The sequence below is a fragment of the Centruroides sculpturatus genome, unplaced genomic scaffold (genome assembly GCF_000671375.1).
Source record: "Centruroides sculpturatus isolate CEXI.00-Female unplaced genomic scaffold, Cexi_2.0 scaffold175, whole genome shotgun sequence".
Classification (NCBI taxonomy): domain Eukaryota; kingdom Metazoa; phylum Arthropoda; class Arachnida; order Scorpiones; family Buthidae; genus Centruroides; species Centruroides sculpturatus.
The window spans coordinates 425858-440002 of NW_019384486.1; the positions used below are offsets into that span (position 1 = coordinate 425858).

At 28.9% G+C, this 14145-nt stretch overlaps 1 protein-coding gene across 1 annotated transcript in view; it reads left to right on the forward strand.

The window, feature by feature from the left end:
* LOC111621584 (dynein heavy chain 3, axonemal-like) overlaps positions 1–14145 on the forward strand; it is a 62827-nt gene that overhangs the window by 14908 nt on the left and 33774 nt on the right. The window contains exons 10-23 of the mRNA XM_023363765.1: positions 823–937; positions 1037–1235; positions 4340–4448; positions 4536–4826; positions 5193–5284; positions 5379–5580; positions 5680–5832; positions 5924–6155; positions 9915–10045; positions 10118–10249; positions 10326–10454; positions 10524–10577; positions 10649–10933; positions 13641–13798. Of these exons, the coding sequence (XP_023219533.1) occupies positions 823–937; positions 1037–1235; positions 4340–4448; positions 4536–4826; positions 5193–5284; positions 5379–5580; positions 5680–5832; positions 5924–6155; positions 9915–10045; positions 10118–10249; positions 10326–10454; positions 10524–10577; positions 10649–10933; positions 13641–13798 (2282 nt within the window). The remainder of the gene's footprint in view (positions 1–822; positions 938–1036; positions 1236–4339; positions 4449–4535; positions 4827–5192; positions 5285–5378; positions 5581–5679; positions 5833–5923; positions 6156–9914; positions 10046–10117; positions 10250–10325; positions 10455–10523; positions 10578–10648; positions 10934–13640; positions 13799–14145) is intronic.

A 14145-nucleotide genomic window follows, 5' to 3' on the forward strand; every position in this document is an offset into this window, starting at 1 on the left:
TTTGAGGTGGTGTGAGATCTCATTGTGGTGTCACCCCATAGAGACTAAATTGTACATAGAGATTATAGATACATTTTTCAAATTATCATGCTTTATCAACATTTTATGCTGTACTTAAGAGATTGTAATGGAGGGTTAACTCTAAATGCACAGTGAGTTGTTGACCTTTTATTTTGTTTTTTTTAGGCGTCAATGTTTCATCGAGCTATTCGGACTTCAGTAGCTAATATTGAAAGATTAATCATGGGCCATGTAAATTCATTACACATGGCCAGATCTGGCCTGCGGGCCATATGTTGGCCGTGCCTGATATAGGATCTCCAGATAAGGTGCCAAATTTAAATTTCAATATTCTTACTGCAGTAATGAGTTTATAAAAAATTGGTTTGTTAGTGCGGACCCCAGACAATTGCCTTTTTTTGCTCACAAGATAGTGTGCCACTGTTTGTAGGGATGGCAAGTTGAATTAAGGACATAGTCCTGTTCTAGGTTTGATTTTGACTCTAAACAACTACAATGCCATAGGAAATAAATAAACCACTAATTATTGTTCTCTTTACACAAAGTAAATGACTTTCACAATCATATGATACACAGAAAAACCTTGAGACAAATTAGCAGGATAAAAATACAGGAATGAATTGCAAAGGATAAAATGTTGATTTGATGAACTTGTAATAAAATTACAAAACATATACTAAAATTAAGTTTTACAATATAAATACTGTATATATTTAAAACTTTATTCAAAATGCTACAGAAATTTATGATTACATTTAATTTGGCACAAATTTAATAGTTATAACTATTTATGTGTTCCAGGAATGTTACATTAAATATAATGAGAAAATGAAGACAATAACTAGCTTAAAGAATAAAAATTTGGATTTGAATCATAAACTTACTTTAGAAACATTAATTGGAACAATTTTATATGGTAACATTTAATATTGAATAAATATAAACTTTTACAGAAAAAATTCAAAATATGATTTATTAAATTCACTAAATAACTGCTTTTTCTATTGTGTTATAGCTTGTGAAATAACTCATAAACTTGAATTAGAAAATATATACAGTAGCGAAGATTTTCAGTGGCTGAGTCAATTACAATATTATTGGGATAAAGAAAATGTAAAAGTATCAATGATGAGATCTAGCCTTACTTATGGATATGAATATCTTGGAAATACTTCTCGTCTTATTATGTCTCCTCTAACAGAACGCTGTTACAGGTAAAATTTGTTTATATATGCTTAACAACCACTGGACATCTTAATGACTCCCATAGATATCTATAACAGATATTTGGACATCCTGTGAATGTTGGTTTTAATCTGAATGACATCCAATGGATGACATTTAGATTCAAAACAACAGTCACAGGATATCCAAATATTTGTTTGGCTTTATAAATGTCCCGATAATAAATTACATGTGACCTTTTTATGTCACATGTAATTTATGACATGTGACATAAAATATAACCGAACACTAAACATGTTAACATTTTATAGATATCAAAAATGGATTTTTGAACATCCTGTGATTAGTGTTTTGAATCCAAATGTCATTCATTGGATTCCCCAACAGTACAATTGTCCCAGTACTGGATTACATACAGCTTTCTTAAGGATATCTTATGGATTTTGTGTGTATATTTGTTAGGTTATCCACATGACTTTGTATGCACATCCACTGACAGATTTTTAGGGCATTCCTATTCATAAATAAATGTGAATGATAATAAATACATTATTTATTTTTAGGGAATGCAAAAACATAGGGAAGCCCAATTCCCACTGTCTTATGGGACATCCTCTTCCCAGATACACACCAGCAATGTCCAATGCTGGTGTGTGGCACACCTAAATGGGAAAGTTTAGCAGACTCAGTAAGATTTCTCACAATTTAGGTGTCTTCTACACCATCGACAAGAATACCAATATAGAGTCTGTGCAAGCTTTTGCAGAAATGCTTGTATTTATTGGATTGGTGGTGTCATTGAATTCCATCTTCCTTTTCTTAACCTTTTAGGAAAATTTATCTTTATGTAGCATACTTTTTATGAACCCATTCAATAGTATTTTATAAAAAAATTCATGAAAGTTCACAAATTATCATAAATGTTCATTTTAGCAAACAAATCATTTTAGTTTATTGATTCCATCTTAAATTTAATGATTTCATGAATATTTTGAATGTACAGTATTTATTTTACAAATCTTAATAATATTATTTTCCATCTACTGTCATAATTTTTTAAAAATGTAATTATTCTTTCAAATATAACATTTTAAACTGTTTTGTTGTCAATTGCTGTACTAAGAATTACTTTCTTCATCATTTTATAGAAAAATATTTTACCCTTCATGAATATTTCTGTAAAATTTGATAGAATGAACATATACAAAGATATGTAAATAAAATATATTTTACTAAGAACTCTAATAATCACCCATGTCTCATGGACATTTGTGATTCATCTGGTGTAAAGTACTATATTTAGTTTGTTGCTCTACAACGAATTTTTCTTAAAGAGCTGGGACCTAACGGGTACTTTACGTGGGTTTGCGTTTATTAGTTGCCAGGCCTGGACTTTTAGCGTGCATTGAAATAAATTAAGGACAAAGTTAGTCACCAAAAAAACTCAATAATAAATGTTTAATCAAGTCTAACAAATACTATATACAAGATTTATAAACAAACAACAAATTTATTAAAATAAAAAATCAAATCACAATCAACCCGACAAACTTAAGTCTTATTCTAACTTAGAACTATTTCCCTTGGAATTCCGACAAAACAAAATTCAACTCTTAACTTAGTTACAAATTTTCTTATAACTGTCAATCCTAACCGTCACCTCAATTAATACTCGGAACCTTTTCTTCTACTCAAGACTTTCCTATTTTCAACTCATCAAAATCGAACCTTCAATCTCCTACTAGGATTTCCTATTCGACACCTTGTTCACTGCTACCAGCAGACCAACGCTTTCGGTTCAGGAGCTCACCTCGTCTGTCTTCACTTGAGCTACTGTACTTATAGTCTGTGGTGACGTCACAGTTTCTAATTGAGACACTCCCCTCATTTACATATCTACACATAACATTCTTGTTTTCTCTTCGTTATCTGGTAGCTTATTTCTCGACAATACGTTGTTAACCTTTTACAGCATTTCTTTAACAATTATCGGGATGTTTCGTTTTAAGGTTATACAAGTCCCTAAAAAGTCTATGGGATGCCTCCCCCTTCAGTGCGGACGTACAATTCTGCTGCTCGGGCGTGCACGTGAGCGCGAGTACTAGCTATGGCGCTGTCGTTTCATCGTCGGTGAGTTGGTTAATCTCTTATCTTCTCGTTTGGAACGTTCTGGGGTGATGGGTGAGGAAACCTTCATCCTAACTAAACATAAGCCCCAAACAAAAATATAATAAAAGCAAACTAAAAGTAAAATAAAAATAATGCTCGGACTTGGTTCCTTACACTGGGATGTTGTGATCCTGTTAGGATATGCATTGGATATTCATAATTGTACTGTGTAGTTGTGATCCTATATTGGATGTCATGTGGATTTGCTGTACATATTTAGACCAAGCAAAATACTTTTGGTAATACGTAGGCCTACATCCACAGGATGTCCAATATAGCTACACCACTGTATAAATAGCAAGAGTTTGCTACCTTTGCAAAAACAAACATAATGCACATCAAACATACTTAGAAAAAAGTGAAAAAGACATAGTCATAGGGGGAAACCTGTGAAAAAGTTAGGATATTGTTATTAATCAAAAAAGTGCTTAAATAGTTATAATGTTCAATAAAGCCAACTTCAAGTGAACATAGTCCTCACCATTATCAGGAATTTCTGACAATAAGCAGTGTTTTCATGGGAAAATAAAACTGTCTTTCATCTTATATCCTTCTACCATCCCAACAAAAATCTATCCTTTTCATTGTAGTAGATCTAAATGTTACTTTGGGCAGATAATCCTCATCATTCTCCCCTAGCTATGTTACCATATATATATTTCATAAATACTTTGTGAATGAAATTTCCTTTATATAGTTTCGAATAAAATGGATATTGTTTATTGTGAAAATATTTAAAATATCATAAGACAAAAGTTAAAATAACTATAAAACAATGTTCATTAATTCAGAAACTATTTTTTCAAATATTCATCTGTAACATTTTTTATCTACTTGATATAGAAATTATCAGTCTCTTACATTAAAACATAAATTGTATTCTGTTTCTGAATGAAAATTATTATTCTGATCATCATTAAGACTTTTTAAGTAGTTTAACTGATCAGATTTTTTTATTTTTCAGAACAATAATGATTGCTTTAAATATGAATATGGGAGCTATTATATATGGGCCAGCTGCAAGTGGTAAAACAGAAACATGTAAAGATTTTGCAAAAGCAATAGCAAAAAAAGTAATATATTTAAAATAAGAATTTATATATATATATATATATATTTAAGTGTAAAACTAATTTAAAAACTTGTTTAAATTTATTTAGTGCATAGTTTTTAATTGTTCAAATGGACTGACTGCAACAGCAACTGGAAATTTGTTTAAAGGAATAGTTCAAATTGGATGTTGGATCTGTTTAGAGCAATTTGACAAAATACAGTTGCAGACTTTAGCAGTTATATCACAACAAATTCATTTAATTTTAAATGCAATTAATCAAAAATGTAAATTCTTTAAATTTGAAGGGATGGATCTACATTTAAATCCAACTTGTTCCATTTTAACCACAGTTGAGTTACATTCTACTAAGCAAAACTATCTTCCAAACAACTTAAAGGTAAATCAATATTAATTATTTTTATGATAACTAAATTATATGTTATATTATAAAATAGATTTTTTTTATAACTTTATTAATTTATTTTTTATTTTCAATTCTTTTTTGTCCTGTGGGCACTAGAGAATCTTTTAATCATGTCCATCATTGGTTCAGCCAAGACCACAATGGGGCAGCCAGGTGGTGAGGGATAGACCCAATGTATTGGGACAGACCATGTCCAAAAAATTTGTGGATTTTTGACTGTTTGGGTTCAATTCTGGGTCCCCAGAGTAATAGGCTTACACTATAACCACCACAGCCATCTGGCTGTCCTTAGTTTAATATTTATATTTTAAATTTCTAAAATTATTCATTCAATTACAGATAATGTTTCGACCAGTTTCTCTTATTTATCCCAATTACCATTATATCTGTGAAAATTTTCTGCTTGTAGCTGGATTTGTTGAAGCAAAAGAGTAATAACAATTAAAATTATTAAAAATTATATTTAACTTTAAACAGTTTATTTATTAAGTATAACTCAAATATTCATTTATTTTTTCTCCATAGATTAACTGAAAAAGTAATAGCTGTATTTGAACTGTGCAAGGAGCAATTTTCAATACAAAATCATTATGATTTTAGTTTGGTTTCATTAAAATCTATACTATGTTTGGCCAAAAATTTAAAAGAAAAATATCCTTCTGAATGTGAAGATTCCATTCTTTTAAAAGCAATAGACAGCATTATCACACCAAAATTATTTAAAATGGTTTGTTAGCAATTTCAGAATAATGATTGTATATTAAGCTAAAATAATATTAATATTATATTTTAATTTTATATTAAAGTTACTATTATTTTTTTTTAGGATATTTCTTTATACAAAACCATTATTGCGGATTATTTTCCTGTTAATTCAATGCTCAATATGAAAAATAACATCTTAGAGGAAGCTTTACAAAATTGTATTAAAGAACAAAATCTTCAACCTGTACCATATTTTGTACAAAAAATAATACATGTAAATTGAGATTTGTTTTTAAAAAATATACTGTCAATATTTTAGATTTTAACCATGGTTCATAAAAATAATACAAAATTTCAATTATTAGATATATGAACTTTTACTAATAAAGACCGGCATTATCATATGTGGTAATTGCATGTCTGGGAAAACTTCATCTTACAAAATGCTAGCTGCAGCATTAGAAGATATTAATAATAAAGGAGAAGAATGTGGAATGTTAGAATATAAAGTTATATATCAGAACATAAATCCAAATTCAGTTACAATAAATCAACTATATGGAACTGCAGATGAAGTTACTGATGAATGGAAAGATGGTAAATTTTAAGTCCATTCAATTTATGACTAATAAAAATTTTCTAATATTTTTATTTAAGAAGTTATTTGCATTTATTAATATTGTATAATTTATTTATATAGGGTCATTAAATAAAAAATTTATTGGAAGGACTAGGCATGGGTTAGGCTAGATGTAGAGTCAACAAATTGTTGAAACACTTTTTTATCATTATGATGTATTTATTAAGATCAAATGCAGGTATGTAAATAAGCGACAACATGACAAAATTGTGTTAACAGTTGCTACAGTTGTGGAAGGCTACAACAATGTGGTGACATTTTTGTGTTACAACTAGAATTGGCCTGGCACAATCAAAGGGGGTCATGTGCACTGGCAATAATTCTTCCACATCTTACCAGATTGTGTGAGAAGACTGTCATTGGACTGGTCATTTCCAGTGTTGACAACCATAAGGACATGTCCTTAAACATAAAGATATTATACATATGAGGATTGTATTAAAAGTAATGCAAAATTAGGCACAACTTTTTCATTCAAGTAATTCTTCCTCTATACAAAGGTACTACTTAACACAGTCTCCATTACAAGCATTTGCATCATTGTTGAATTCAACTTTTGAATCCTCTTTGAAAAAATTCAAGTGTACATTGTTGAACCCTCTTCTTCATAGACACTTTCACTTCATCATTATCAAATCATTGACCCTAAAGGTTATCCTTCATTGGAATGAACAGGTAGATTTTAGAGAGCACCAACTTCAGGCTGGTTTTCCCATCCACCCACCATACAAATCCAGCAGACCAGCCTGGATCTGGTTCCCTCTAACTTCTACCTGTTTGGTCTAATGAATAATGATTTTTGGGATTAACAATTTTATGATATAGATGAGGTGAAAGTGACTATGAAGAAGAAGGTACAACAGTGTACACTTGAATTTTTCAAAGAGAATTCCAAAGTTGAGTTCAACAATGGCACAAATGCATCACTTGTAATGGAGACTATGTTGAATAGTATCTTTGTATAGAGGAAGAATTACTGTACTAACAAGTGCAATTGGAACAATTGATGTCCACTTTTGCATTACTTTCAGTTCAACCCTCATATATACAGTATATATATCAATATATATATATTGATTTTGATTTTATACATATTAGCCCAGGATTATTTAACTGAGTTATTTATTTTCATTATTGAAAATTAAGGCAATACAAACAATGTTTGAGTTCTTTTTCCTCTTTAAATCCTTTTTAATTCCAATCCAGGAACCACAAACAGCAGGCAACTTGAAATAAAACTTCTCAAAAAATACAAGCAAATACTATCAAAAAACTTACATATATGTGTAATTATGTAAATAATTTTGGACTGCCTGAAAATCCACTAGAGGACTCTCAGCTTATAAATGTGAATATATAACATGGATGCTGTTGAGAAAGATTTTTAACGATTTTTAATGTTTGTAGACGTCGTAGCCTACAAAAAAGGGTTGACATCAAGATCATTTTTAATTGTGTGTAAGTTTTTTGATAGTATTTGTCTGTTATTTTTAGAAGTTTTACTTCAAGTTGCCAGCTGTTTGTAGTTCCTGGATTGGAATTAAAAAGGATTTAAAGAGGAAAAAGGACTCAAACATTTTTTGTATTGCCTTAATTTTCAATAATGAAAATAAATAACTTATATATATTGACTTGAAAGACTCTAATGTATGGACATTGCTTAAAAAAGTTAGCAATAAGTCATTCTCACACTAAACATTATTTTAGTGCAGTTCTTATAACTCATTTTCCATAAGTTACAAGACCACAAATAGAAACTATCTTTGCAATGTCTGTAATGAAAAATTACTCAAATATATATGAGGACTGTCAAAAATATCTGGAACAGAATTTTCATACAAAAAACAAAAGCAATTACCAGTTACTGAGGACTATCTCCTTCAAAGTACTAGTTTCTAGATTGTATGCAGCAATTTCAAGGATCCTTCCATTTTTCATGCATGTCTAATAGACCTGTTTGGGAATGGCTTAAAACTAGCACAACATGACAGCTATGAGCCATTCCCAAACCATTAAGGTCAATTCAGCCATCTACAATGTCTTGATATCATTTCTCCTTTGGGGTAGTTTTGAGCCTGGGAAAAAGGAGGAAGTCACATGGTGCTAATTCTAGTGAGTGAGGTAAGTAGGGAACTACAGGAATGTTGTGATTGGTCAAAAATTAAGTAATACTCGGGGCTGTGGCATGACACATTATCATGGTGCAGAAGCTGGTTACCAAAAGACCATTTGTGAGGATATTTCCAATGAATTATATCTCAAAGGTACTGCAGAATGATTTTGTAGACAGTCTAACAATCATCAGTTACACTGCTTAATTGAGTGCAGCCATTCTTGAAATGTGAATACCAAACCAATGTTTTAGACTGACTGAGTGTTGTTTCTCTGAATGCTTCTTGAAGAATTTCATGTTTTGGTTTGTATGATTGAGATGTGCCACAAGCCAGAGCAGTGTTACCCACTGCCCTGGCTTATGGCATCAGGAGAATAGTGAAATATTCTCCTTGGTTGCCACATTGCTACTATTATTATTTTTTCTATAATAAAAAATTCGGTCCCAGATATTTTTCATCAACCCTCTTATTGGTTTTCCTATAACAACTGATGTGCCTTGTGTACACACAACTGTTTTGTCTTTCAACTATTGTTGTGTAGTTGCTAGCCAGAAAGGTAATGATGAAAAAGTGTTTTAACAATTTGTTGGCTGTGTTCACTTAGCTTTACTATGATTGTTATTACCCTGTAATGCATTGCAAGAAATACATCTCAAGTATTTATTTAATATGGACTTGAAAGATAACATTTGAATCTCTAAGCAACTAAATAAATAAAAATATTCACTTCATTACATGTAACATGATTTGTCAGTTAGGTGCCATCAAACTTTCTTGCATGTAAATGTTTTGTTTGATCTCCTAGTATGATGAGTAGTTTATTAATTTTAGTTTTACTTTTAATTTAGTTTGAAATTATACATATAATTAAACATATACACCTATCTCTCTCTTTATACAGTGGATAAGTTTCAAAGAATGCCACATAAAAAAATTGCGTAATAAAAATATAGTACATATATCCTGAAGAAAACTGCTTGATAGGATTCACAACTTTAATGGAACAAAAAATAAACGATTTACAAAAGAAACGTAAGCTTGTTTTATTCTAACATCATTTATTATAACATTATTTATACATAAATATAGTAAACACAGGATAACATAGGAAACATAAAATTAACATACAGTATTCTACTGTGTTTAAAAAAGATAAATCAGCTCTTGATTTAAAAACATGTAACTTTAAAATCAATCTTTAAACAAAAAGAATAGTTTTTTTTAACAGTAACACAATTTAACAGAAAGTTAAATTTAAAAATTTTTAATTTGACTGTTTTTTCCATGTAAAAATATCAATCACATAAAAACAATGTTAGTTTTCTGTTATCACCGATGTTAGTTTAAAATGACATAAAAATAGACCATATAAAAAGAGGGATAAGTGTATATGACAGTTTTCTTTTTGCATGACTATGTCATTAATTCACTAATAATAAAAATAATTATTAGGTTTTAATATATATAAACTACTATTTGATGAGTTTAATTGTTTTATTCAATGAAATTTATAAATTTCATTGAATAAAAACAGCTGATGATTTTTTCTCTTTCATTTTTCAAATTTAAATCATATATCTTATTTTATTTAAAATTTCATAGGAATTATATCCACATTGCTTCGTGATTATACAAACAATAAATCAACAGAAAGAAAATGGGTCATATTTGATGGACCATTCAGTTGTTACTGGGCAGAAAACTTAAATACATTTTTAGATGATAATGGACAAGTAATGATGGATATTGATTATAATTTTTTAAAATTTACTTTTGATATTTTTGTAAAGTTTTATTTCTTTTAGTTATGTTTAATGAATGGTGAAGCTATACAAATAAATAATAAAATTAACATAATATTTGAGACAGAAGAGTTAGAAAATGCTTCTCCAGCTATTATATCACGTTGTGGAGTAGTATATATGAATTCTGAGCAAGTAAGTTTCTATTATTTTTTAAAAACTAAACAAAATTATGCCTAATTAAATCTATATTTTTTTCCTCTTTAATTAGTTAGGGTGGTCAGCATTAAAACGTTCTTACATGAATACTCTCCCAAATTTTATAAACAAGGAACATAAAAGCATTATAAATGATTTATTTGAATGGCTTATTCCAGCTTGTATAAAATTTTATCAAAATATTCAGCCATATATAATTGAATTTTCAACATTTCATCTTATTCAAAGTCTAATGAATTTATACAATTGTTTGTTAACAGAATTAATAACTGATGATGATAATTATGTACCTATCTTGGCACAGGTATTTAATACATTATTAAAAACTTTTTATTTCTTGAAATGTTTTTATAACAAAACTTGTATTCTTTTTAGCTAAGTAAGCATTTACAAATTTTATTTTCATTCTCTGTTGTTTGGACATTTGGAGGCATTTTTATCAGTAAGGAAGATCGTATCATATTTGATAATTTTTATCGAAATTTACTTGCTGGAGAAAATGATAATTATCCTATACCAGAATCATTTAATTTAACAAAAGCAGAATTATTTCCACAGGAAGGATTTATATATGATTTTTTATATGATAAAGAAAAATGTGAATGGATTGAATGGAATTCATTTCAAAGTCTTGAAATGGAACCATCAACATATGTGGAGGTACATATATCTTTTTACAAGTATTAATTTTATTTTCTTGATTAAATTAAAATATATTTTTATTCTCAATCTATATTTTTGTTGTGGTTTGATATGTGAAAATGTGATAGTATAAATAAAATTATAATGTCTTATCTGAAATCACATTGCTAATAATTATATTTTTCTAATTAGTTTATAATTATAATTCTCAAGAAAACAAAACTTAGTTATGACAGTAAAGCAGAAAACAAGTAAAGTAGATCAAAATAAATTTATTCTTTAATTAATAAAATTGTAATCACCAATAGAATGGTCTTTAACATAGAAATAAAATCTCCTAAATTGCATAATCATATTATCATGAATGGTCCTACTCTAGTAAATTGCAATAAACCAATGCTAATTTTATCACAAAATTAACTCTTTATTGTATTGTCACATAGCAAAAACATTACACCCAATCTAGACTTTGTCTCTGTTTCTTTTATCCTTTCTAAAATTAGTTTTTCTTCCAAAATCATGAGTCCCAGATCACAGATAGTAGCACCACAGACCCACCTAAAAATGAGATATCCAGGTTGTAGAATGATAAGATTACAGCTGAGTGAAAGCACATTAACATGTTTACATGAATAAACAAACAAACTGGAAAATGGAATCTATAAGCTAACTAATCAGAGCATATGGACTCTCAAAAAAAAAAAAAAAACTCTTTCATCTAAAATATCTGGAAAGGCTTGAAATCTATAAAGCAATTTGTAAAGCGACCACAATTAACAGTAGAGACATGGCACCATTGTTGCACGTGTGGGAGGCTTGGAAGTTGTCTAGTTTAATTTATTGTGTCTTTGTTATTATTACACTTCTATGAATTTTAATCTCCTTTGTTATATGCTTACTTGTGTAACATACTTTTTATTTATATTCATTTTGTATTTTGATTTTAAGTTATTTTCTTTAGATATCTTAACTATTTTTATGTATTTGTGAAGGTCCGAAACCCTTTTTCTGTTTTAGATCAGTACAAATCTAGGAATTTTCCTAGTAAAAGAGAAAAGGGGGACTTCTACGGTCAATGACCGAGACGCTCTCCTCGAACAAGAAAAAAACGGAGAATGTTAAAATATCAATAAGAGAAATCATCTCTATTTGTTTAACAGTTATTCAATAGACGTTAGTATCAACAAGAGGGGAATAAGAGATATTTCTTATCACCTCTTGGTTGCACGTAATACGTGGTTACGGCAATAAATCGCCTTGTTCATAGTCAAACTCGACATTTGATATAAACAATATCTAAATAGTTGACCAGGTTAAAGAAATTATTGTCAAATGATTGTTAATTTATGGATGAGAGCCATCAAACCTATAGAAATTTATATCATAAAATCATATCATTTTGACACCAATAACAATAAATTAAANACAGATAGATCCTACGAACTACAACTTAGTAAGTAGAACTCTCTCTTTCCTCTCAGGTGGATTAGGGCTAATTCCGCGAAAAGAATATTAAAGAGGATCAGAGACTATCCTCAGTCGAAATACCCAAGATATAATCCGACTAACCTACTATTGTAATATCGGTTTGATTTTGACATTATTATTATTCTTAGTATTTGTAACCCTTTTATATGGTATATACTAATTAAATTTATATTATATCTTAATCATGCGTGTTTACTCGTACTCTGTCAACACCTTATCGACTTATCCGCGACCTCCCACTCGATTTTCGCCCTCCTAAATTGCCATCCACTGACCCTGTGAGCGGGACTCACCGCCCCGTTGTCGGAAAACGGTTCAAGCTTTGATGCTTAAACCCCGATTCTCACATATTTATTTTTAATTTTATGTTAAATATTAACCAGTTTGTATATTCAATCCTTGTGCATGTAATATGTAATATGATTCAAATTGTTCAATTGTATTTTAAAGTTGTTTTCTGTTCTGTCATAAGAACCTGATGATGATCTTTTAATAAGATTGAAAACTTTAATTTACTTATTAAATTTGTTTCTTTTTGAGTTAATTATAGTAGTAGGTCCAGTTTTTTGTAGTACAATTAATGTATATGGAAATTTTAATCTTGTTGCATTGTGGTTGCATGCATGTTCTTATAAAAATCAGTTGGTCTTCTTTGTATTGAATATTTTTTCTTGTAAATTGGAAACATATAATAAATTAAAATAGTTTGTTGTATTGATTTCTCTTTTGTTGCATACTCAGAAATTGAGGTCACACTGTATCTTTAATTAATCAATTCATCTGAACAATGATATACATTTAACAATGCATGTCTCACTATCATCAATCTTTCCATGAAATATTTTGCTAAAGTATCAAAAGTGATATTTGGATTTATTTCTTAAGTTTTTTAAGTTTCAAATTATTTTGTTGATAAAATAATTTTATTTCAAGCACATTCTTTTTTCTCTTATTTATTATATTTTAATACTTTATATGGATTAAATTTTTAAACTGAATAATTTGAAATATATCATTATTAATTTTAATTATCACAATTTATATTTTTTACATTTATTATTTTATTGAGTGATTGTTAATAACAGAATGAATTCACTATACTTGAACTTGATCAAAATTAATGCAAATAGATTAATTAAGTTTAACATTTATGCTCTAAATATAAATTAAATTAATCAATCAAAATATTAAATTTTGTATTTAAAATATATTAACTCGGATATAAAATTATTTTCAGATTATAAACAGAATAATTCCAACAAATAAAACAAGATGTCAGCAATATTTTCTTCAAAAATACATTAAACATAAAGTGCCAGTTCTACTTATTGGTCCTAGCTGTAGTGGAAAGACCTTTGTAACTAATGATTATCTTAATAAGCTAAATAAAGATCAGTATGTATATGTTTTTATATATTTTCATTAAATAATAAAATGTATAACTTTTATTTAAGATACACAGAAACTTATTTGCTTTATTAATAATTTTGAATAATTGAAGTTGAGTAATTTCAAATTTATATTAATTAATATGAAAAGATGTGTAGTTACTCCCATAGAGTGAGATCTATGGGGCATATGAAGAAATTAATGTGAAAGGACCTAAGCATTGACCAATAACGTGTACACTTTACCAAGGGAGCAAAAATTGTTTATTACATGACATGAGGTCAAATAGCACACAGTACATGATGTACTGCATATGCTGTCGGAAACTACATGGGTCATACCAATTTGATCGC